At 39.9% G+C, this 25,044-nt stretch overlaps 3 protein-coding genes across 3 annotated transcripts in view; 1 reads left to right on the top strand and 2 right to left on the bottom strand.

Moving 5' to 3' along the window:
* LOC117761837 (olfactory receptor class A-like protein 4) overlaps nucleotides 1-25,044 on the top strand; it is a 946,130-nt gene that overhangs the window by 625,382 nt on the left and 295,704 nt on the right. The gene's annotated exons all lie outside the window — the stretch shown is intronic.
* strip1 (striatin interacting protein 1) lies at nucleotides 158-9,066 on the bottom strand. The gene is made up of 20 exons (XM_034586031.1): nucleotides 8,708-9,066; nucleotides 7,332-7,401; nucleotides 7,116-7,190; nucleotides 6,768-6,902; nucleotides 6,560-6,680; nucleotides 6,040-6,215; nucleotides 5,821-5,948; nucleotides 5,522-5,704; nucleotides 4,872-5,092; nucleotides 4,631-4,696; nucleotides 4,440-4,503; nucleotides 4,236-4,307; nucleotides 3,984-4,058; nucleotides 3,614-3,711; nucleotides 3,372-3,498; nucleotides 3,146-3,246; nucleotides 2,987-3,053; nucleotides 2,772-2,876; nucleotides 2,473-2,677; nucleotides 158-1,751 (listed from the first exon to the last, which is right to left on the bottom strand). Exons 1-20 carry the CDS (start codon nucleotides 8,828-8,830, stop codon nucleotides 1,504-1,506), a joined length of 2,460 nt encoding a protein of 819 aa, XP_034441922.1. The 5' UTR covers nucleotides 8,831-9,066; the 3' UTR covers nucleotides 158-1,503.
* Nucleotides 9,901-24,316, bottom strand: LOC117761802 (S-adenosylhomocysteine hydrolase-like protein 1). The gene is made up of 17 exons (XM_034586061.1): nucleotides 23,804-24,316; nucleotides 20,888-20,999; nucleotides 20,513-20,656; nucleotides 20,152-20,252; nucleotides 19,755-19,857; nucleotides 18,795-18,889; nucleotides 18,434-18,540; nucleotides 18,233-18,349; nucleotides 17,173-17,236; nucleotides 16,736-16,824; nucleotides 16,395-16,465; nucleotides 16,138-16,232; nucleotides 15,896-15,994; nucleotides 15,004-15,072; nucleotides 14,566-14,644; nucleotides 13,710-13,830; nucleotides 9,901-13,433 (listed from the first exon to the last, which is right to left on the bottom strand). Exons 1-17 carry the CDS (start codon nucleotides 23,981-23,983, stop codon nucleotides 13,427-13,429), a joined length of 1,653 nt encoding a protein of 550 aa, XP_034441952.1. The 5' UTR covers nucleotides 23,984-24,316; the 3' UTR covers nucleotides 9,901-13,426.

The following is a 25,044-nucleotide window of genomic DNA, read 5'->3' as shown; positions in this document are numbered from 1 at the left end:
ACGTCATAGTGTGTATAGTTGGTGTATGTGATAAAAGAATATTAATTTTTTTAAACGCACACAGAGACACTGCCCTCTGCTGGAATGTTTGGAACTACTGAAGTTTGGAAAAGACGGTTCGCTGCTCAGGCCCTAAAGAGAAAAATAAATGCAACACGAACGGCAGTATACTTTTATTACAGTATTGAAGTCGTAAACTTGACAAAGCCATGATAAATAAGTCTCGCAATATACATGTATTCTCTTTTCCTTAATCTTCATAGTAAAACAAACAAAATGCCAAATAGTAGAAAAACTAAATACAGAGGAAAATGGTTAACTGGCAACTTTTTTATTTTCCCCCCCAATTGAGTTTTTCACTTAAGGTAACACTCATCTCAAACCAGAGCTTTGATGATTCTTTTTCTTTCACAGAATCAAATTATGGCAACATACGCTTTTAACAAAGTTCATCAAAAATACTCTAAAAACGCAAAAATTCAAGCCTGTACGTTCATGTCTAGATGGTCCCAGGGCAAAGATGTGTAGGCAGCCCACAGGTGAGGCGCAGAAAAATGCTGATTAAATTGAAATAACTTGTAAATGCAACAGAATAAAAACAGTTTGTTTATATAGCGCTTTTCAAGACTTGATAACCACTCAAAGCACTTTACAGTACAGGTTATTCCCATTTACCCACTCACACATACGATGCAGCTATGGACAGCACTTTTTCAATGAGGGCCAATTCGGGGATCAGTGTCTTGCCCAAGGACACTTCGGCATGTAGATAGGGAACACTGGAATCATACCGCCAACCTTCTGGTTAGTGTACGAACGCTCTCCCCCCTCAGCCACAGCCGACCCTGTCATTGGAGTCAGGAAATCAGAAGTCTGCCCCCTTCAGGAAAGGATTACTAGAAAATAACACGTTTTTAATGCACATTATGACTAAGAAGCCTTGTTCCTTTCATATCTCTGAAGAAAATAAACTTAAAGAGGTGTAAGAGATCAAGCAATGTGACATTTACTTCCTAAAGCCCTATTGCATTTAAAACATAAAATATAATCTAAATAAACTTCCTATAAATTCAGAGAGAACATAGTGTCATGTGGTGCTTCCGGGTCGAGGTCAATGATCTGCTGTAGGAGGGACACAGACACCTGGAAATGTAAGGTAGGAGTTGAGTTACAGCCACAAATGAAGCAGGACTTAGCACTGAATGGATTTTCAGCCATCTCATTTGGGAAAAGTCTAAGGGACTGAAATTACACGTATGCTGAGTTCATCACAAAAAGCATTTGGTTGGAGCCCTGGTAAAACGGCAGAAATCACACTGGTCCAATGTGAAGATGAATGAGAGTGAAATCCAGCTGCGATCTTCAGTCTGTACAGAATAAGTAACAAAACACTTTCATCAACGTTTGATCAACGAGAGCACGTTGGTGATTTCTCTGAACTCCTGATTGAAACTGTTTTCTTTTCTTTTCAAAAACCATCGTGATCTTGACAGTGGTCGATTCTCATTGTAGCAGTTCTTCCCAGGAAATAGGTTTGGAGAAGACCTCCCGCTCCAGCCAGAGGTCATAGTTCATTTGGAAGTCCTCCGGCAGGTCCACGCGCTGTCCCAGAACACTTTGCAGACAGTTGTCCACAGGTAGGAAGTCTGGGTTGTTGTGGGTTTTTTCGTAGCGGCGACTGTTGAAGCGCTCGATGTTGGCCCGCAGAGCGCACTCCTCAGCCTGGAAGTCCCAGGGACGAGCGTCCAGATCTGCTCAGGGAGAGACAGCAATCATTAGAGAACAACAATACTGAGCCATGCAATTTCATTATCATCCAATTAATCTGATGTTATTTTCCCAACTGATCATTGAACAGTTTGGTCTATTGAGCCCGACCGATTTGTGTTATCAGTTGATAAAAGACTTTCACAGACGTAACGGTGTCAGTGTTTGTCAATATGAAAACAGATACTTTTATTTTACAGAATAAACATTGCATAAATATTTATTTTTTTATTCAGGTTCTATATATTTGGTTGTATTTGTGTTTTCTTTTTATTCATTGGTTGCTAAAGACATTTTTGTCGTGTAAACTGTAAAATATCAAGCCTCAGTTACATGTCTACTGATAATGACATCTTAGGAATCACTGCCAATTTAGTTTTTCAATTTATAAATACTTATCAGCCAATTTATCAGTATTGGCATTTGTTATTCCCCAATATCAGTCAGACATCGGCAATCATAATAATTTCCTAAAGCCTTGGTTAAATAGTCATATTTTTATTTAAGCATAATAAAAGTGAAGAAAACAAACATGGCCACATGGCCTAATGGTCTAAAAATACCTTAACAATGATTTGATTATCAGAATACTTCCCAATTGACCACATACAACTAGAAATGTTCTACAACTTAATTCTGGATCATCATTGAATTTAACACACTAGCATTTAAACCCTCTGATGTATTGTTAATGTTCACACTCACCGTTTCCGTACGCCCAGTCATCGTTGAGGCGATGTCGGACCTTCTGATAGATGGCGGACATGGTCTTCATGTTGCTCTTCCTCCACTGACGTCCCAGGTATTTGGTCTGCACTTTGAGCAGTTTGAGGACATAGAGCTGCATCATGGCTTGCTTGACCTTTAGCGCCCTCTTCAGGATGGGAGCCGACTTGAACACCACCAACATCTGGGAGTGAAATGAAGAAAGTTGAGAAATACACCGTTAAAATGTGTATACACGATTCATCTGTCATGGTAAAACTGTGGTGAAGTGCCATCACCATTGTTCTGGAGTGTTTCCACTTGGTCAGTTTGTTGAGAATCCTCAGCAGGTTGATACAGGAAAACAAATTCCTCCAGCAAAACTGATTGTTGTCTCCCGCTTCCTGAGAAAGGATCCACATTAGGTTTTACAAGTTTGACACAAGCAGTGAACGCAACATTGTGTTTAACCAGATGGTGACAACGTCAAAACATCAGAAATACAAAAACTTACCAGACTCTCTGCTGTTAACTCCGGCAACTCATGCACAACACAGTGTGGAAAGTCAAGTACTGAAATGCTGTCAAGGAAACACAGTAAATGTAAATAAATAGAATTCAAGCACATTTCACTGCCATTACTTATCAATGCTGTTCATGATGTTTGAAGTACCTATTCTTAGCAGTGATATAAGACATAATGTTCTGGTTGAAGAACTTCAGAATGAGAGGGATGCAGTTGGCGAACACCAGGTGTTGAGCCATGTATTCAAACTATGAGAACAACACAGACACAGACAATATTCAGCATTTCTGTAATATTTTTGAACATTTAAGTAAATATTCATTAGAGCCACACAACTCTGAACTGATGGTTAGGATGTGTGTGACGTCAGTACCTGGTAGATGTGGTTGAGTTTGAAGTGTTTGAGAAGCAGCAGCAGGATTGCAGAGATGGCCTTTACAATGATCTCTTTGTGTCGATTGACATCAACACCTAGTTTCATGCTTTGCAACACGGTGGTTCTGCAGAGTCCGATAGAGGAGATAGGTAAAAGGTCAGGTGAGAATCGAACATTGTACTGCAGAACAAACTATTGAAAAAGCTGTTGAACCTGTTAAAAGACAAATCATCACTTACGGCATCTCCTCTGGAAGCACGTCCGCCAGGATGTTAATGGAGTCGGTTTTGGCTTTGGAGGTCGGAGCTGCTGCGAGCAGGATCTTCAGCAGAGCGATCTGATATTCAGGGTGTCACCATGTGTCAGTTACCAGTCAATACTCCAGTGAGAGATAATTATATATCATGATGGATATACATCACAGTGTGTAGTTATATAGATGTATACAAGTAACTCACTTTGTTTCATTTAAATTAGTACTAGAGTGTGAGTAATAATTGGGAGTCAGGTATCAAACAGTACAATGAACTGTTTTTAGTGATAGTGAGTGATCCATATTAGCTTAAATTAAATTGTCTTAGAAAAGTACCGAGCCTCAGACACACTGACCATGTACTGAGGCAAACTGGGTAGAATTCCCTGATAGAGTAGCTCTGTGGAGCACATCTCCACATCCTCTTCACCCTGGAGAAACGAAGCACAAAACAAGAAACTTGAAACACAAAAAAATATTTTACGAAACAAAGGGTCAAGAGTTACATTTTTTTCATATGTGAAGTTTGGGTATTCTATCATCTATTCAGAAAAACATGCTTATTACTACAAAATAGTGTCAGTCACATCAAATTTGTTTCCACTTACACCAGACAGAGGGGTTTTCTGAAAGTCCTCCTCCTTTGCAATCTGTATCTCAGCAATGGACACGTACTTGTGCTGAAAAAAAACAACAACAACTTGGTAAATTTATGTCCTGATTGCTATAGCTATGAAAAATTCTTATAATATTCTCTTGGCAAAGCATGATTAATGAAATACTGTGAAAAATGTAACAATGAAATGAAGTACCTGTTTTAATGTCCTGATGCTCTCATGAATTGGCCTGGGTAAGCCAACAACCGTATCTGTATCACTGCAGGACACAATTATAACGAGTTATAAGTTTTCATACATTATTCAGGACATAGAGAATACAGTAAGAGTTTTTTTTCTGTTCAGTGTACAGAGAAGTACCTGTTGTTGTTTGAAGCCTAACTTACCTCCCGAGGGTGTAACCAATGAATTTACTTCTACTAGATTCCAGGAAATTTTCAATGTCCTTTTCCCTGTGGGAGAAAAGACGACTGTGTCAAAACCAAAACAGGATTTTATCTGATAATCCTCAAAGGTTTTTCTAGATTTGTTTCCATGAGGAAAGGAATAAAATCTTCCTTAAATTTTCTCCACAACTCAAACGTTATTACAAATGCAGGATTATTTTTCAGTCAGACTGAAGGGTACCTGACTTTCGGAGCCCACGGCAGACCTTTGGGGAAGGAGACCCTCTCTGAGGGAGGGAGAGGTATCGGGGGAGGCATCACCTCGTCCCTCTCGAGCGGGAAAGTCTCGGCTTCTAAAGAGTTGTCGTTGTCGTCGCTGTCATCCTCATCCTCGCGAGAGTCGTCGGCCTTGTAAGGGTCCTTTTCATTGAAAGCATCCAGATTGTCCTGTTTGATCAGAGCCTGCACAACAAGCAAGACTGTTAAAACTGACTGTTTATAGAACCGTTCAATATTTTTGTCATGTTGCTTTCACAACATTTCCAGGTGGGGGGGGGATGTCATTTTAAATGTTTTAAATTATATCTGCACACAAAAGGATTCACACTATTTTGTCAAAGCAGTGCATCTCCTGTATGTGTCTCAGTATGGGACATTAAGCACTGAATAATTAAAGCAGTATGTGTAAAATATCAATACTGTGACAATCGAATTTCCATGTTTTTTTAACTGAGAATGTACGAGAGGTGAAGAGATTGAAAGATGCTCTTAACAAACCCTGAAGTGAATAACTTGAATACCTTAAATCAGACAAAAAACACATTTGACTTGTAGGTAGCTCTAACCCACAGCATGTCTGATCTCCGAGCAGGGAGCGGCAGTAATCACTACCTTGTGTTCACGGCGTGCCCGTTTCTGTTGCTGCTCTATAAGGTCAGACGCAGATGCAGGAGGAGAAGCAGCCCTCATGCTGCGTATAACTCGTATGCAGTCCTCCGGAAGAGGCGGTAGACCCAGCTCCTCGCGCTTATGAACCTTGATGCTTTGGAGCTGCTCAAACCCGCCGAGTGTGAACTGAAGGAGAACACAGGAGGTTATTAAATGTCTCTCGACTACAGATGTGATTTTTTTGTTGTAGTATAATCAGAATTAGAGTTAGCAGTCATGTAAGGCAGATTCCCGTCTCTTACCAGTACGCTCTTCCACAACAGTAACAACACTTTCTTCATTGGGAAGTGGGGGGCGTGTCCACTGCAGAACTTGGTAACCATTCCAAAGAGCATGACAGAAATGGGTTCGTTGTTGAAAAGAGAAGATCCTACATTAGAGATAAAAGAGTGGAATTCATTTATATGGAAGATTTAGGTCCATAACTCTACTACAGCTTTTAATAGTCTGATCAAATTTACCCAGCTCTGCTCTGAAGGTTTCCCGGATGACTTTCCATTCAGGTCTGTCAGTCGGGTCATCCTGTTGGATTGTCTCCACCATGAGATACATTATGTTGAGCAGCACTCTGAGGTCTGTGCTGTCCGCGAGGGAAATGGCTGGTTTTCTCACGGCACTACTACAGGCAGCGCTGTTACTGAAAGACAGGAAATGGATCATACAATGCATTAGTTTCACCACACAATTCAATAAGAAACATTATTTGTTTAATTAATGTATAATAATATTCTAATATTGCCAAGCCAACCAGCATCCACGCGTTTTATTTGGTAAACGATTAAAAAAATATCAATGAATAAGTTGAAAGAGGTGAAACCAAACATTTCTCTTCCACATGGCTTAAAATCCACATCCACATGGCTCACATGATTAAACTGTAGCACTGAATTTCAATTAATGTTTAAGTCTTGTAGTGAAAACTAGTGTTTTTTAAATTTCAGGTTTACTCCTGCAAGGTTAGAAAACTGATGGAGAATTTACTCAATCTCCATGTTGAGCAGCTCCACTAGAGCTGAGAAGGTCCCCACATCCAATAGCAGAAAAACGTTGTATCTCATCCAGTGCTGCACCTCAGCCTCGGAGCTGCACTCCGCGAAGGTTCCTGGAGAGAAACTAAATGTCAATAACTCCCTGTTCAAAGCCACTTCTACCATCATTTCCTCTTTAACATCAAGTGACGTGGACTGACCCTGAGCCATGTAGAGAATGGCCCTCGCAACCTTCAGCCTCTTCTCCCGGGCGATCATCTCCAGACCGTCTAACAGGCGCATAGCGTGAGCTCTGTGATGAGCTTCATCGAGCTCGGTCCACTTGTTATCAGACACTGAGGCACATTAGAGGTGGAGATAATAAGTAAAAAAGAGTGAAGATCATAAACTTCATGAATGGACAATTTATTGCATGACTGTTGGATTACGTTGCATTAGTTTTGGCTAGTTGTTTCTAATAAAATGAGTGTAATTTCTCCATCTAAATGTTATAAAATGTTTATGTTTAATTCATACATTTTTGATCGTGTGTAAGTTTAGCTACATACCATGTGATCTGAACTCCTCCTCAAAGCACTTCCTGTTGAGAGCAAACTCTGGTCCTTCAGTATAACTATACAGCTCTGGAACATAGGGAACATGTAAACAATCTAAATTGAGTACAGGTTACATGTTGTAAAAGAATTATGGGTTCAAGGAAACAAAAATGAGTGAGGAAATCTCTGTGTCTATGACGTCAAAATGTTACACAACAAACCACATACCTGAGAGCTCTGCAGCCCACTTGTCTGTGTCCGCATATTCAAACTCCAGGTCCGGAGACTCAGACATCCCCTGTGACATATTACATAGCATTATGATAAATCATGCATTAAATATTACATTAGACAAAGAGCTATAAGCTATAATAGTGTGCATACAGACATGCACACGCAAGCACACACACACACTCTTGACCCCAATAGGATCTTGTCATAAATCAGGTTAATACACAAACCTCTCTGTGATCCATTTGAATTGTTAACGTTGAAGAAATAGTCCCAATGAAAACCTGTGTGTTATCGAGAGGAAGCAGAAGATGTTTCTGGAAAGATGTCCAGCTGTTCCTTTTATAAATACATTTTTTAAATGTCTTGAACAGCAAAAAAAAATACTGTATAGTTAGATATAATGTAGAAAAATAGGACAAGTAGTTCAGAAGTATGATATACGGTACTTTTTAAACTAATTTAAAAGGGCAGTAGTGCAAAGTACTACTTACAGATTCAAATGTTGCATACAAAACAAATGATCAGTTAAATCTATAGGTTTGTTTTATATCTCTCAGTTAAAACTTTCTACAATTAAACTACCCTGAATGACATATTTACGTTGACTTCCACTTGGCTTAGTTCCCACTCTCACAGTATCAGTAATAATAACAATTGAAAAAAATATACTGTAATCAATAATAAAACAAAAATAAAAGAGGTAATACTGCTGTGTTATGGTAACTTTTCATACGTCAGAGTGCATTCTGCTTATAAAACCTATGTGCAGTGAGGCAGTGGATGTTTTTAAGAACTGACTGCTGACGACATGACAGTTTGTATTTTAGTGAAAGTGCCACAGTGGTTTCAGCTGTAGATTCAGTTTGTGTGTTTCCTTCGTGTTGTCAGATGATTTTTAAACCATGACAACAGCTCTGAGTCTTAAAGGGATTTAAAGAAACATTTCACACGTGTTACACGCATCTATAGTGAGATTATACAAGCCCACCAGGACAAGACATGATGAGACAGACACGTTTTGAACAGGAGCTACAGATTGAGTTTTCTTCAGCGTCCTCACAGAGCAGCTGGCCTGCTGTCACCAGCTAGCATCGGCTAGCTGCTCTCTAATGCTACACTACTGTTACATGTCTTATTTATGAACCACAGACGCACAACAGATAAAACACTACACAACTTTGTGTACAACAAAGCAATGGTTTCAATAACCAGGGTCAATGGTGCTGTTAATCCACGTTGTCGGGTCATTTTAGAAGTGTTAGCCTGTCCGAGCTAACTTAGCTAACGTTATGTGTCACAGCAGCAGAAACAAAAGGCCTCGTCTGTTTGCGGTTCACTGACAACAAATCACAGACTCGTGTCCACGTTACCTCGGAGTCTTTCCTCGGGTTGCGGGTGAACTCGCCTCTGCTCTTGTTGGGCAGCATGGCTCTCTGTCTGTTGTTTACTGGGAGCCCACCACCGTTCCCACTGTGGTTCCCCCCGACGTCCATTACTGTGGGGCGCAGTGTCCTCTCGCGAGAGCTGGAGGGAGATCTTCAACCCGGTTCTCCCGAGTTAAGTATTTATGTTAATGTGAAGTTTCAGTTTTCCTTCCTGATGTATTTTTAAATTAAATTAAATCCTTTTTTCACTTTATCATTATGGTACGGTGGCCCGAGAGCTCCACGCATATCCACGGATAAACGCTTCACTTCCTGCGTCTGTCACGCGACGTCGATCCTTGTCTACTAATTGCGCATTACGGTCCACGCAATCAATTGCACATCACACTGTGAGAATTACATGTGTAATGGGGTCAATCCTCAATAAAAAGCTTTAGCTAAAACAGGATAGTTTTAGCAGTGTTACTTTACCAGTTATGCTTACATATCATTGTAGATATAAAATCACAGCTCTAATTAACCTGACAGGACAGCGATGCCTATAGGATGAGGGGAGTTGGCGAAGTTTATTTAGGGACACCGTAGTCGCCCCCCCCCCCCCCCCCCCCCTCATTACATTACTCCAGAATACAATTACTTTTTGGGGTTTTGAATTCCCTGCAAACTTTGGTAACAATTTGAGCATGTCTAGGCCCTGAAAAATCCCCAAAAGGGAAATACAAATCCTTCGAAATACAATAGGGCCTCCCACCGTCGGTGCTCGGGCCCTATAAATGCCTGACTATAGAGGTCAGTTTTCACAGATTTTTCTGATCTGATGTTGAGGGGGAGTTTGTTCCCCAGCGTAGGAGCAGAAACAATAAAAGCATGATCTCCATTTGTTTTAAGCCTGCAATTGTCGAACTTCTAGCAACATTTGATTCTCTCATAGAATGGTAAAGGGGTTAAAAGTTCTGAAATATAAATCAGGGCCAGACCTTAGTGTTTTAAAAGTGATTAACAGAATCTGGGGAATCTGAACTGGAGTGAGGAGTTCTCTACGTCGAGACGTCTTGCTGCTGAATTTGGTACTGGGTGTAGAAAAACAACTCCTGCTTCATTTAGGCAGGTGAATAATGAAATGCAGTAGTGGGTAATGCAGCTACTCATGTCAGTGAAATGACGTATATCTGAGACCATTTTTAAATTTTAACAGCAGTTTATTAAAGGGAATTGTGCACAGAAATTTAACAGCATGTATCGTGTCAAACTTAAACACAGTTACTATGATGAAAATATAGGCTTACAGCTAATATACCATTCGCAGAACTTGGTGTGCACATCAATACCTGTCAAATCACAGCGACCATGCTTATTGACCTAAAAGTCAGCTGTCTGCTCCAGAAACAACACATTCTATGTGTCTGTCTGTATTTTGAGTTATCATCCGAATGACTTCAAAGTTGGCGGGTGCGTTGCTGAGGATCCCATGAATTGCAATTTGTAGAGCTTTTCTCTGAAGAAGAAATCACCACTGATTCCTTCTTTAATTCTAAACTGTAAACTCCACTTCCTGTTGCCAGCATAACCACGGTTTCTATTGAACGAATTATGTATTTCACTCGTTGTTACAAAGATAGCCTGGTGAGGGTAATGGGCTCTATTATCAGACTCACAATACAACATGCTGTCAAATGACTGGGCGTGATTTGAGTTAGGTTCAACTGTTCATCCGCATCACTTTGTATTCAACACTGCACTTCCCAGGATCGCACAAAACACACCAGCCAAGTTTAACGTCGACCATATCAGCAGTTGTAGAGAAAGAAATAGAATGGACAGACTTATAAAAACTGAGATTTCTCCAAGTGCTAGTCGGAGGATTGAGACACAATCAAAACATTTAGCTTTTACAGGCAGTGCACTATAAAATAAATGTAAAACATAAATTAGAACACCATAATGTAAAATGCTGCAAACTAAAATTGCCTAAACTGATCTTACAGTTATGCATAACTAAGTAAAGTGAAAAACTCTCCAACACTGCTCATTTAAAAACCCTGAACTGAAAGGAGTATGTTTCGCTGCATAGCTATTACTGTATATTGCAGAATACCAACCATTACCACACCTGGGGGGAAAAAAACAGTTGTACATGTGAGTATAAATTATTAAGTGAGTCACGAGCAAGGCACTGTAAAATGACCAGTAACCATGGTTACAGCACTCATCTTGCCGACAATGACGTCCTCACTGAAAGTCTAAGTGTCTAATGCCCTTAAAGCTGCTGTAGTGCAAAGATGAGGGATCTTTCTAGTTGCACACAGAGGGAGACTATTCAATGAACGGCAGTGAGTGACAACAATTAACCTATTAACACAGAAAATATGAAATTACTGCAAAATACAGGAATAAGCTGTGACAGTGTAATGTGAAGGGATACTAAATGTGGAGAAACACCTTAACAAGATAACAAGGTGCAGAGCACTTGGCAGGGACAGAAACACTGTCAACTGTTCAGCGTAAAAATACAGCATGTTGAATATTGTTGAAGAGCTTCATATTCAGAAAGATCTACAACCCGCACATATATACTCTGAATTCAAAAAAAACTTATCACTGAGTTTTAGAATTTGAACACTAATTTAAAAAATATTTGAACATGTGAATATAGATAATAGGATGTGGTATGTTGACGTTTTTAACAAGCGCCACGAAACAGAGCTTAAGCCTCTTAAACAATGCAAATATTCAGGAAACAAAATTAGGTAGCCTTAGAATTATTAGAGTAGCTATAATAATGGTGCAACAGAGGAAGATAACGTAGAAGTAAAGTTAACGCATCTTTCAAGACAAACAAATGTGTTGACTACAAAGCTCGTCCATGTCTAGTCACAGAGCTTGTCAGGATTTAAGTTAACTTTACTGTTGATAAAATCTTTAATAGAAAAACAGACATCCTTCTAGTTCAGAGGTTCCCAAACTTCTCAGCCCACAACCCCCCAAATAACCGAGCCACAGAAGTGTGACCCACCGATATCATAAAGGCTATTTATTTGAGAAAGTTCACAGAAAATGTCACCTTTATGAACATGTTGTGATGTTCCTTGTGGTGCTTTAAATTAACCTGCTGCAATTGATGCTGCCACAAGGGGTCACAGTGTGACAAAGAAAATCAGAAGGTATGTTTTAGCTTTTGGAACACTTATGGCGAAAATAGGATACTGAGAATTGTTTTTATATTGTATTTGATTTCTGGAAATCATCTCACAACACTCCTTCTGTGTCTCACTACCCCCCCAGGGGGCCCCGACCCCAAGTTAGGGAACCACTGCTCTAGTTCTAGGATCAGAGTTCTGTGACAAATCTTACAACAAAATCAGTGTTGCATTTCAGCAAATACCATTGTTTGAGTGGCTCATCAAACACTGTTACACACACAGTAAATAAACCTACTGTATGCAACACTGCTCAACGTGCATTACACAGAATATACAAAGCTGGAATAGTACACTTACTCTAGACAGGTAAAATTCACAGATGACATAGATCATAGAGTATCAAAATATCTAAACTTAGTTTAAACCTTTACTCTAAATAGTAATTCTATGAGAATGACAGTGGAATTAGAGTCAGTGAGACAGTGCAGACGTGATAAAAATATATTTACAGATAATTTGAGATATTTGAATACCCTGAGGTGCAGATACTTTTCTTACCAGATACCAAAACCTCAAAAAATGGACACATCTTTTCAAGAAAATAAAAGCCAAGCTCTCCTCTTCTGTTTGCTATAGTCAAAAAGTGCAGAAGTTCTTATTTGCCCACATCTGCTGCTGCATGTTTTCTGCATCTTGTGGATGGAATGTATCATGTAAATAAGTGCATACACGTCAACTATAGAAAGAAAACTTTAAAGCTGAGCGATTCTGCAAAACGAGACTCACAGATGCACAGCATTGATTTACAATCAGCTCATCACGTAGCTATGGCTCATTTGTAAGCAAACAATTTCCTACCAGCAGACACACAGTGACGTCAAATTAGTCATATTTCCGGACACCTGATCCATTAAAGTCCAGTTTTCCCAGGACTTTTAGCACTGACTTGATCCAACAACACAAGAGAAAAACATTTGACTTTGCTCATGAGGAGTTAACACTGACTCTCTGTGGTTTTGTACTAGATTGTCTAAGTTTCTTATCTTGAAATGGCTGCCAATGTTTTCATACAGGAGGTTAATAAAGAGCCAAAACAATTAGCTAAAAGTGGCTAAAAAAGCTTTGAGGGTTTTGCATCTCAAGTGAGCCTTTAGTATTATGTGGAGGAATCACTAATTTTATCAAAAATGTTGCTTAATGAGGGTTGAACTGTTTCCATAACAGACCATTAACATTTCACAGCTGCAATCCTTCTCTGTCATTTGGCACAAGATATTGGTACACTGATCAGTATCTATCTGAACTCCAAATATCCTGGGAGTCATCAATGGAAACAGATGTATTAAAAACAGCAGATATAAGGGCTGTAGTTGGGTGCCATCGTCTGTAGGAAGCTGCAGGTGAAGTTAAATTTTACTGTGATCAGTGGAATACATCTAAATATAAGCTGTGCATCCTGTGATCAGTATAAAATACAATACACATAAATGTTTTTTTTAATTCTTAGGGATAGTTAATGTCCGGTACCGTCCACATTCATCTGTGCTGATGGTTCCTCTGCAGACTAATACCTGTGAACAACAAAAACGGGGTTAGCTGAGGGTCCCAGCACATATTCAGCTTTGGCAGATGGCATGTAAGCATATGGTTACACAGCAATGCATGCACGCACACACACCAATTAATATAGGTTAACCTATGATACTGTTCTAAGATATATGCTATGTTGAGATTTCGACTCTAATCATTTGTGGTGCACATCTTTCATTTTGAAAATGTAATTGATGTACAATAGTTATTTAACCATCAAAAAAGCTCTAAAATATTGAAAACAGGTCAACCTGTACCTGTAGTAGTTGGGTTTAAAAGGGCCGTTCTTGTTGAGGCCCAGGTATTTTGCCTGGTCATCAGAAAGTTCTGTCAGGTGAGCATCGAACGTCGTCAGGTGGAGACTGGCCACATATTCATCTGAAATTATATAGATATGGTTTGATAAGAAAGAGACACATACACAAGAAATCAACTTCCATCTGGTCGGTAGAATCACCCTTGACAGTTGTACAGTTACAGCCACACATCACCAGAGGGCAGGAGTAAGTAAATTTTGCACCTCCCATCTTATCCCATGTCTTAAACTTGTACCACTAAAGGCGTCAGTGCTGCAGCAATGAAAAATGTTGCTCATTGGACTTTGAATTATTTAAAGGCTCTGACAAATGAAAACTAATTTTGCCTTTTTTAATCATGCATCCCAATGTTGCAACATATATACATGAAGAAAAAAAAACTGTATAGTATTTTTAAATCAAAATCTCTGTCTTTCCTCTTCCTGTTTCAACATTTTGATGATCCATCCAGCAGCCAGGGGCGTTTACTAATTTAACATCCAATGATAATGCTTTCTTGAATTATGGCCACACAGGGACTTACGCCGTCTGATACATTGGTTAAATCCGCAGGAATAGGGTGGTGGCGAGTTATCTGGAATATAATTTTCCATATTAAGCTGGAAGTTACTCTGCTGCAGAGTGTGATACACATTCTACCTAAACTACTATTGGCTCCTGTAAACATGACACTTAACTCTGCAGCTCTGGGTTTTTACCGGACACATACAAGTAATAAGCAGAACCAAATATCACTCGGACCATTTCCCGGGGTCTTGAGACACTACAGGTTATAGTTAGTTATCTATATCCTTACCCATCTTCTTTGGAAGCAAGTAAACATCCTGCTTGTATCGTCCCTCAGGAGCATTGTACAACTCTATAAGTGCCAGAGCCTGAAAACAAACAAGCATTAATGAAACTGTTGGGAACCTCCGTTTACAGAGCAATAAAGCACATGTATGAACAGAAGCAGCATGTAGCTGCACATGTACTGTACACACTGAAATGCTATTATCTCCTCTACATGCAGGGATCTGCTTTGTTACTGAAACAAACTCAGCTCAGATACATTCTGTTCTACTCGTGTGTTTTATTATTACTGATGACATTTTCAGGTCAGAGTATGAGCTTCTCTGCAGGGATGGCCAAAGGAAAAGCAAATGATAATCCCTTTATACTCCGCTATCTGCAGTGAACCTACATTAACTACTCTGTCCTTTGCTGCTATAATTTACATTGATCAACCCGTTACCTGAGTGGTGGCTGTGATGGACAAGACAAAGGTGGGGACAGTGGAGCAGCTGAGGTTAAGCAGACGTCCCTGTGGAAGAAAACATGTTGTCAAGAACATAAAAAAACAAAATGTGATTCCGATGAACAACATGTCTCCACTTCCTCCCACTATCCAGATATGAACTCTGCCGTCCTGCACATTTGGAGCCCAAGTGTTTGCAGTAGTGATCATGGTGTGAAGCCTCGGTAGTGAGGTCCCTCTGATACACACGCTCAACAAAACACAAGTCAGTCGAAGCTGTCAATCAGGATGTTTCAACCCAGTTTATGTAACAACATTGAAAATTAAAACTAAACTTATTAGAAAAATAACACTTGAACAAACATCAGTGTGATAAGAACTATATAAAATGACGAACACGTTCTTTGAGAAAAATATATTTGACGAGTACTTTGACTTTTTTGTTTGGACCATGTCCCATCCACTAACATGGAGGAGGTGGGACTTAGGACCTATTCCGCCACCCAGTGGCGATAAAGACACTTTGGCTTAACTTTTGTGGAGCAGACATGTCATCCATCTTTAGTCTACCTTAAAAATCAACCTGTTGCTCATCTCTTCCCAAGCCAGAACTCAAGACAGGTCAGTCAATCAGCGTGAAAAACTTGAATGACAAGTATAGGTATTATGGGATGGTTTGTTAGAGTTGTGTGAGCAACATTTTCTATAAATAGACCAAGTTTTTCCAAACAATCTGTAACTGATAAAATTAAGTTAAGGTGGTATTATTATGAGAATGTGGCTTAAACAATAAATGATAACCAGTTTCCATTATCCACTGCCTAAGAGCAAATCATTTCTGTTATCTCTATGTATTACATATGATTGCAAGCTATATAGACCTACTCACCTCAGCTAGAAGTATCACTCTCTTCCCATCAGGCCAGATGACGTGGTCCACCTGAGAGCGCACTCTCTCCCAGGTCAGCTCAGGGGTCCGGAGACTTGCCTGGAAGAGACGAGGGAATCAGTCTCCCACATGTTTTTTATGATCGCTCAACACAATGTGACTGATGGCACTTTGTCTTTGAGGACAAACTTCCTGGAGCATATATATAACTTGGATTGTTTCCATTACAAACACTGACATACCACATCAATCTCAGTGTTGGAGTGTCCCATGTTGCAGACAATGGAGCCATTTTTCATTCGGTCCAGCTGGTCTCTGGTCACCACATTCTTGTTCCCTGCAATTGCACAAAATCATTCACCTTCTTTCAGAGTATATCATCTACCACTTAGGACACAATTAGCAAACAGCCCTCAGAAATAATTCGAAGGAGAGTGAAATACTGGATATTGTACATCCCACTGAGAAGTGACACCAACACGGCTTAAAGACAAGTTACCAGTGCATGTGATGATGACATCAACCTGGCGAATGACCTCGTTCAGCTTGACCACCCTGAATCCATCCATGCTGTTCACACACAAGTGAAAAGAGAGGTTCAACATTCAGTCTAAGTGAGCAATTGATTATTTATTGACAAGCAACTAAACCCAATGGGCTACTTTGTGTTACTGCCAACAAGTTGAACTTAGTTATCTGACAATATTTTCTCAGATAATTAGCAAACAAATCGATTCTAGCTAGCTTCAGCAGCTATACAGTACATCCTGTCTCCCCTCTTCCTACAGTATGTGTCAATGTATTCAGGATGGAGATCATCCCAGTTGTTGTTTTCCTCACCAGGCCTGCAGGGCACAGATGGGATCGATCTCTGTAATACTGACGATGGATCCCAGAGCTTTCAGAGCAGCACAACAACCTTTTCCAACCTGCAAAAACATAATAATACACTGTGTGACATATTCAGACAACCCCAATCTTGATAAAGAATTATTTATATGTAAACGTAAACCGCCTTAATACAAACCCATAAAGGCTCTGGCTATTGATGATAAACATATGAATGTCAGTGACAGGCAGATTCTTTAACATCTCCCGAACTCATCAGTCAGACAAAGATACAATCACTGGTCTGTAAATCTAAACCGATCAAATGTGATGACAGCGTTCTCTGCTGAGTCCATGGGCTGTTTAGTGAGTTGTGCGCACTACAATGTATCATCAGGAGTGTTTTCACAGATATGTGTTCAACAGTAGTTTATGTTAACGTTTCTCACCTCTCCATACCCACAAACGACCACCTGTTTGCCTCCGAACATCACGTCTGTGGTTCTCTTCAAGCTGCGGAGGGTTGAGACATCAAATTAGCACATTTTGTAGAAGTGAAAAACCTCATATTCCACTTCATTTGAGTCAAAGGCTTGCATATTTATATGGCTGTTTTCAGGCATGAACTCGGAAATGTTTGGACATCGTGTTCTGATTTAGCCTTTCAAATCAGATTTATGTTCTCACATTCAGCCCCTTTAGATAATTACATGACATTATCTGGAGTTCAGTCCGTGTCTGAAAGCAGCTTAAGATCGAGCAGTAGAAAGTTATTTGGCTCATTTCATTTCATGTCCACTGACATGTAATCATATAACATTTTTACACTTCTACATAATATGACAAGTTTGTGTTATAAAATATTTCACTCTTTACTAACCAGATGATCTGTTTCCTTAAATGTCCCACTATAATAAATGTAATGGTCTGTTGCTGATGACATTTGGAGCCATAGCTCATAATGGAACACGGGCTACAAGACAATCAGTGTACCCTGCAGATAATTAATCAGAAGGAACAGCAAAAACTAAAGAGTCAGGGCTGTAGAAAGCACTGACCCAATGCAGACCTGTGGAGACATTGTTAAATAGTACAGACTGTTCGTGTGCTGCATGGTGATAATTAACAGCAGGATAATAAATACAACAGTAACTCGTTCTCAGGCTGTTTCCGTGAGTGTTCTGCAGAGAGACAGACAGCTACATTTAAAAAAACTATTAAGCTGATGCATGAGTTTGATCTGTATGAACGCAGTGAACAGCCATGAGAGCAGTGTTTCATGAGATAACCACGCTCTACTGTTAAACATCGACCGGCATGTCAACAGTGTCTCTGTGTATTTAACTCTACATAATAAGGAGGAAGGACCTTTGTTCAATGACATATCTCTTTAGAACCTTTAAAGTCTATGTAAAGTCGTCCAATACACAAACTGTTTAAATGCAAGTTGTACTATGTGGTTGTTCAGGTTCCCAACAATCAAATACCTCAAAAGGCAAAGGTACTCACCCATCCAGGATGGACTCTCTGCAGCAGTACAGGTTGTCAAACTTCTGCTTTGTCACAGAGTCATTCACATTCATCGCTGGCACACACAGTTTCCCAGCTTTAGACAGCTGATATAACCTAGGGTGAAGAAGGAGGAAACATGTCACTTCATATTTGTGCATAGTTAAATATCTATAGGAAATCTGTTACGCATTAAATTACCTGTGAACCCCAGTGACACTCTCCTCTACGATGCCCCTGATCTTCTTGAAAACATTAGGGTATTTCTTGTACATCCAGTGTGTCAAGTCCCCTCCATCATCAAGGATCTTCAAGTGACAAGAAACAGTTAATATTTTTTATTTATGAACATGAGTCAAGAGACAGCACTGTGAGAGAATAATGAATATTGCACAGCCTGGCACTGGTACATTTATTGCCTTGTACTGTGACATATTTAAGTTCATATGGAAATTTGTCAACATGTTCATTATAGCATTCACAAGTCAGAGTCTATTGCTGGAACTCAACAGTGGACTGCCCCCCCCCCACACACTTAGATTAATGAAATACTTTTACAAACCATGTTAGGTTGCCAACCCTCATTGTTGACACAGCGGTCAATGCACCACCAAAAGTCGTCCTCAGACTCCCCCTTCCAGGCAAACACAGCCACACCTGAGACACAACAGTTGGAAGTAAGAAATGCACTTAACCTTCACAAAACAAAAACTGAAACCGGAGAGATTACAGTAGAAACTCAATGCTGCAGTGAATTATTTAAAAACACACTGAATGATTTGGTTTACAATTCTTAGAAATATATAATAGTCCTGCATTTGTGAAAATGACATTCAGTGCAGTTCTCAGGAGATTATAGATTACATATCACTATTTGGGCAACATTGGCAGATGTTTGTGCTTCATAAATGTCCCATAGCTTAATGAAAATGTATATTTTTACCTCATAGCACAGCTTAACATGCAGTAAACTATGCACAGCAATAACATACTGGACAGTGGACACATACACGACCATATTAAAATGCATAATTCACTGAGTTGCTCCTAAATCTGTAGTAAACCGCTCAGCTTGCCAGATCATTTAAGATCTACAGTGGGTATTTAGCACATACTTAAACCGTCACATAGCAACCACAGATAAAAGCTCTAGTGGCGCTGTTCTTTCACTAAATGGTAAATCTTATGTGATTATCTGTGCAGGGCTGATTTTTCAAGAGTTTATTAAACATTTCCAAACAGTATCCCTGGTTCTGAATCCCATGTGATTTGTAAAAAACAAATAACACCACATACTTATAAGATGGTCTCTCACAAACAGATTTTATGTTATTATATCAAGTGCAACTATAATACGGGTGAGTTTCAGACTTCAGTGGTAATACATAACAACAATACCAGTTTCCACGACTTCACGGTATTCTATGTAGTTTATGATGTGCACATATAGGGATTGCAGGTCAAATGAGTGGTGGTGTTTGAGCTCCATAAATAAATGTTCTCTACCATCTGTACTGCTAACCTGTCTCTGACAGAGCAGCGGCCACTTCATTCTGTGTAGAGTAAATGTTGCAGGCGGTCCAGCGGCACTGAGCCCCAAGGGCCACCAGAGTCTCAATCAGCACCTGAAAACACAAAGGTGTAGAGGAAAATGGTCATAAAAGAGCTTATCACTCATCAACAATACCACATATCACTCATTTCTAAATTGTAATATTCAGTAACACAGAATGTTAAAAGGAACCTGGAGTTCTTAAAGATTTAAAGAGATAATATGGGGTTGGTGTAAAGTTATAAGCTACTTCTGATGTCTGTTCAGTAAGTGGTGCAGGAACTGTGAATAAACCTGACCTTAAGTCCTACTCAGATAAAGAGTTTCTATCACATTGCAGAGTGTGAAGCTCAGAGAGAAATCTTACAGCAGTCTGGGCAGTGATGTGAGTGCAGCCCACTATTTTGGCACCTGCCAATGGTTTCTCACTCTGTGCCCGCTTCCTGAGAGAGATCAGCGCAGACATATCTGAAAACAAGAGAACATATAAAAAGGGATGAGGAAAGCAGATGATGCACAAGAAACTCACAAAATGTTCTTTTCTCCCTCGAGGCAGCTTTATAGACTGAAATCAAACAACGACCAGATTTATAAAATAAAGCTAGATAAAAGCAATCTTGAAGAAGATTTATTTTCCTTTTCTTGATCACAACTATATTTCGCATCAGTGTTGTGTTTAACAGGTGCGTGTGAAACTGTGTTGTAACTGCATCTTCTCTGTGTCTCACCTTGCTCTGCGATCTCAATCTCACGTCTGCCGAATTCAGCCTGTTTGATGTTCTTGACACAGAAGTCGCTGCTTCCCTTGGAGTTGACCTGTGTTTTGTCTCGTGGGGACGTCTCATCGTCAGAGCTGTCCGTATACGACGCAGCTGTGAAGGAAACGTGGTTTTCAAAGGACTCATCACATTAAAAGACACCAACAGATGACCCAACAAGTGCGAGCACGAGAACAAGTGGACGACAGTTGATCAAGATCTGCTTCTTACTTTGAGGAACTGAAATGTGGTGACTGCAGTATATTTACATATTACACAAAATATATTATAGTGAAGGTAGATTTAACTCTGGTGCACATGTGTCAGGCCGTGTCTCCTTCTTACCGGAGCCGTAGCTGTCTGTGGATGACTGAGAGATGGAGCGGGACAGGGAGCGACGTCCTGCCTTGGTGGGGAACCTGCTGAACTCCTGCTTATCCTCCACAAACTGGATTTGCTAAAACAAATAAAAGACTTGTTAAAAAAAAAAGAACTGTTTTTGCCTGTGCTCCAACACTTTGAACAGATTTAGCAGTTAGTGCATATTTCAAAGTCTCCTACTGAACTGAAGCTTTAGTGTTGTTCCTCAGTTATAAGTAGCTTTGGATTAAAGTGTCTGCCCACTGAGTAAATGTAAATGTCAACGCTGTAAATTTACTTCTTTCATACCAGGGTTAAACCAAAGTAATTTTAAATGGATACAGACGGTATAAGCTATTTAAAAGCTCACGTTATGGTTCAGCTGGAGGTTGGGAACTGTGAGCAGTTCAAGAGAAAGAACACTTCAAATCATTGTTTCAGCACTAGAACTAGAATCAGACTGTTTTTGGTTTGGTTTGGATTGAGGTGTGAGGTGAGCGTAGATTTGGATGAAGGAAAGTGAAGAAAAATAAAATGCACTTTCGTTAACATTGTAAGATAGGGCAACAATTTCCCTGGAAATAACTCATGGATATTGACGGGAAAAAAATCCGGCACATTTAGGGAACTGATATCTATGAGTGTGTGAAACTTGGAGCAGCTGCATATAAGGAGACTATAATGGGATTTGAAGGAGGAATGCATTGTACTAAGTGCCATTCTAGTTGCCTCTGTTGCAGTTTCATCTCCTTCTCATCTGCTACTTTTCTGCACCAAATGTGCAACTCCTTCATTCTTGTAAAGGGAACATAAAGTATCTGTGTGTAAGATGAAGTAACTTGTGATCCAGGTGTGTGTACCTGGCTTTATGTCTGGTCAGCTAACTTTTTGTCCAAGTGGTTAAACCAGAAAAAAAGTTGCTGACGGTGTTTTTGCATACGTCGAAGCAACATGAGACCGCTGAGAAAAATCCTCCGGGTGCTGTAACATTATCCTCTCACATATAAGGTGGTGAGTCCAGGTACAATAAAGAGGATGCAGGCAGATCTGTAAACCTCAGAAGTTTCTAAAATGTTTTTCATTTTCTTTACCGTGCACTTTTTTGTCTCAGCAAAACAATCTAGATTTAAAGAATCAGAGCATTTGGAGATTAGTTTAGACCTTAATAATTCACTCTACAATGTAAGTGAGATGTCAATCCTGTCATTAAAGCCACTCAGGCTCATTCTCCACATTTTTTAAAAGAAGCTGGGTCAGTCTCTACTTTCTAAGTTGAGGGCTGGTTCTGAAAAGCCTCCACATACCAGTGAAAATAACCCAGCAACCAGGAACAATGTGAAGCTGTTTTCCTGAGCTTAAGGTGACAAGACACCACATATTTTCTCCAGGATAGTGTGGGCTGCAGGGTCCCAACGCCGGACACTCAGGGTTTAGTTATCCAAGACTGCATTTATTCACTGCCAGTGCCTCTTAGACTCCAACGCTGAGGTGTTGTTCTAACCACTGATGAATGGAAGAACTCCAGGTTTTCTTATTCTGTCACTTGATGTACATTGTTTTATATGAGCTAGTGTGGTTGGTTGTAACATTTGTTTTACATGTTTGTACAATATGTTTTATGCATCTTTTATGTTTAAGGCTTATTTTATTTTCCACCGGACTGCAAGACAAATAACCTCACTGGGACAAAAATGCCACATTTAGATTACTTGTTCACATAATCTGAACAGAATATGCACTTCTTAAACAGTGTTGGATTAAAACTTTAAAAAAAGACATCTTTGTATGTATTTTCCTTAAACTGTTTACTTTTCTTGCCGACACTGTTTGTTACATAGCTTACTGTTGTTTTAAAGAATATATAGATATAACAAATATGTTTAAAGTGAAATTTAAAAAAAAAAATTTTGTATTTTATGTAGAAATAATAAAAAACAGCCACATCAAACCCATACCTGACTATGACCTTCAACCTAGTTCCCATGTATAATCATTTGCTTGCAACTTAACCATCAATACCTAAATATTAACTAAAGGACATAACCATTGAATGAACTGAACATGTGTAACATATGTATAACAAACCACACTGACAGCAAACAGTTCTCTTTCTACACACACTATGGGCTGGAGCTACCTTTGACCTCACATGGCAGACATGCTGTCAGGAATTGTTTTTCTTGCTATTTCGTCAAACATAACAACTAATGAAGTCATATCTCTTTACCATGATGTGATTTGTTTGATTATTTGCAACACACCTGATGCTCTCCCCTTCTGTCACCGCTCCCCCAAAGTCCAGTGAAACTCTGCTGACTTCATTCCAACAGTACAACATTACACTGTTTGACCAAAATAAAATAAAAAGGATCCATATAATGCAAGCTACTGATTGTGGTCACAGTAAGTTCCTCCCAAAGAGACAATGAGGATGTGAAACAGTTGGTCTACAATGAGGCTGCAGGCTGACTCATAAGTCTTGGGTAGAGAGTGTCAACAGAATCCTTATCACAACTGAACAATATGTTTGCGAGTCTGAAATAAAGCTAACTACCTAACTAACTAATTAAGTTAGGCTTTATAAGTTAGGCGTTAGAAATGTTAACTAAAGTAACATTTCTTTGACTGAAACGTGTAGAGTTAGAATAACAGGTTGTCAATACTAATTACTCATCACTAAATTTACTATGGGCTGTCATGTCAGTGTGAGGTACTTTGAATATAATAATATCCGGGGGGGGGAGTGACCCTGATGCACCGGTTGCAGATTTAAAAGGGGAACACCAGATACAATATAGGAAATAATATAGTGTAGAACTTTGCCAGATTATATAACGTGCTCTGATCGGTTTAAATATCCACCACCGTGCCTTTGAGCAGGGCTTCAGCCGGGACTCTTACCTTCTTCACGGGCTTGTGTGTGGGCACGGCGCTGAACGCGGACGACAGCTCTCCCATGTTCAGCTCGCTGTTCTTGCTCACGGTCATGGCTGAGTACTTCTCCGCTACGTTCTCGCTCTCCTTCACCTCCTTGCTCGCCTGCTTCACCTCCAGCTTCGCCTCCGCGGCCGGCTCTGCCATGCTGCCTGCGTGTGTGCGTGTGTGTGAAAGCTACCGGGGACTAAAATACAAACAACCGCTGACAGTCGGGTTGGAAACGGCTGAAGCTAACCGCCGCTAGCAGGCTGCGCTCCTCGGTGGGATCAGCGGCGAGAGGACGAGAGCCGGGTTTAAAATGACGAGGAGGACGGACACACACGGAGGATGAACACGGCGGTTGTGTGCGTAGCTGTGTGAGGCTTCTGGTGCGGGGTTGAAGAATGTCGTTGTTGCGTCTGTTTCGTAGCGTAAAGTTGCGTCGAGCTGTGGTGAATCCCCGCGGGCTCAGCTGTCACTGGGGCTGAGGTAGTTTGGTGGGCGGCAACCAACACACATAAGGGGGGCGTGGCACCACGGAAGACGCGTTCATGTCACGGCCGATGACGTCACTGACAGCAGCGAAAAGATTACTACGGACATGAAAATGCCAAACGTATAGAAAAAGAAATAAATAGATAAAAGGAAAAGGCTAGTGCTGTATTTATTTATTTATACTTACGACATATTTTTTCCTTATAGATAAGGGTTCCTGTTTATTATTTTTCCATTGCTGCCAAAATGTACACCTTGTTTTTTCCTAAGGCACCGTAACTGGATTCTTCTCATAATTTAACAAATATATATAAAAGATGCCAACCCCACACAAATTTCCTCCATTTCCCTCGGGATCAATAAAGTATCTATCTGTCTATCTATCTATCTATCTATCTATCTATCTATCTATCTATCTATCTATCTATAAATAGAGTTATATTACATACCAGTTAGCTGACCCCTTTATCCAAAATGACTTACCATAAGTGCAATCAAGCATGAGGGTAAAAACCGAGAACAGCAACAATCATGTCAGCACAATTAGTCTTCAAAAAAGCCAAACTACAAGTGCTCCATGTAAGTGCAATATATAAGTGTAACTCATTTAAAAAATAAAAATAAAACATGTTTGCAATTATTATTTACAAATTTCCTTGTTTATTATTTTTCCTTGTCTGCCAAACTTCACAACAGAATTATTTTTTTGACACCACCGTAACTTGAATGAT

Source organism: Hippoglossus hippoglossus, chromosome 5 (assembly GCF_009819705.1).
Source record: "Hippoglossus hippoglossus isolate fHipHip1 chromosome 5, fHipHip1.pri, whole genome shotgun sequence".
Taxonomy (NCBI): Eukaryota; Metazoa; Chordata; class Actinopteri; order Pleuronectiformes; family Pleuronectidae; genus Hippoglossus; species Hippoglossus hippoglossus.
This window is presented reverse-complemented; position numbering and strand designations above follow the sequence as displayed.

Coding starts and splice junctions, on each gene's coding strand:
- strip1 (XM_034586031.1), bottom strand. CDS start 8,830: ATGGACGTCGGGGGGAACCACAGTGGGAACGGTGGTGGGCTCCCAGTA. Junction 4,308..4,439: donor GCATCAGGACATTAAAACAG/GTACTTCATTTC, acceptor GTTTTTTTTCAG/CACAAGTACGTGTCCATTGC. Junction 4,059..4,235: donor AGAAAACCCCTCTGTCTGGT/GTAAGTGGAAAC, acceptor TCGTTTCTCCAG/GGTGAAGAGGATGTGGAGAT.
- LOC117761802 (XM_034586061.1), bottom strand. CDS start 23,983: ATGGCAGAGCCGGCCGCGGAGGCGAAGCTGGAGGTGAAGCAGGCGAGC. Junction 16,825..17,172: donor TCGTTTGTGGGTATGGAGAG/GTGAGAAACGTT, acceptor ATGTTTTTGCAG/GTTGGAAAAGGTTGTTGTGC. Junction 15,995..16,137: donor CCAACACTGAGATTGATGTG/GTATGTCAGTGT, acceptor CGTCTCTTCCAG/GCAAGTCTCCGGACCCCTGA.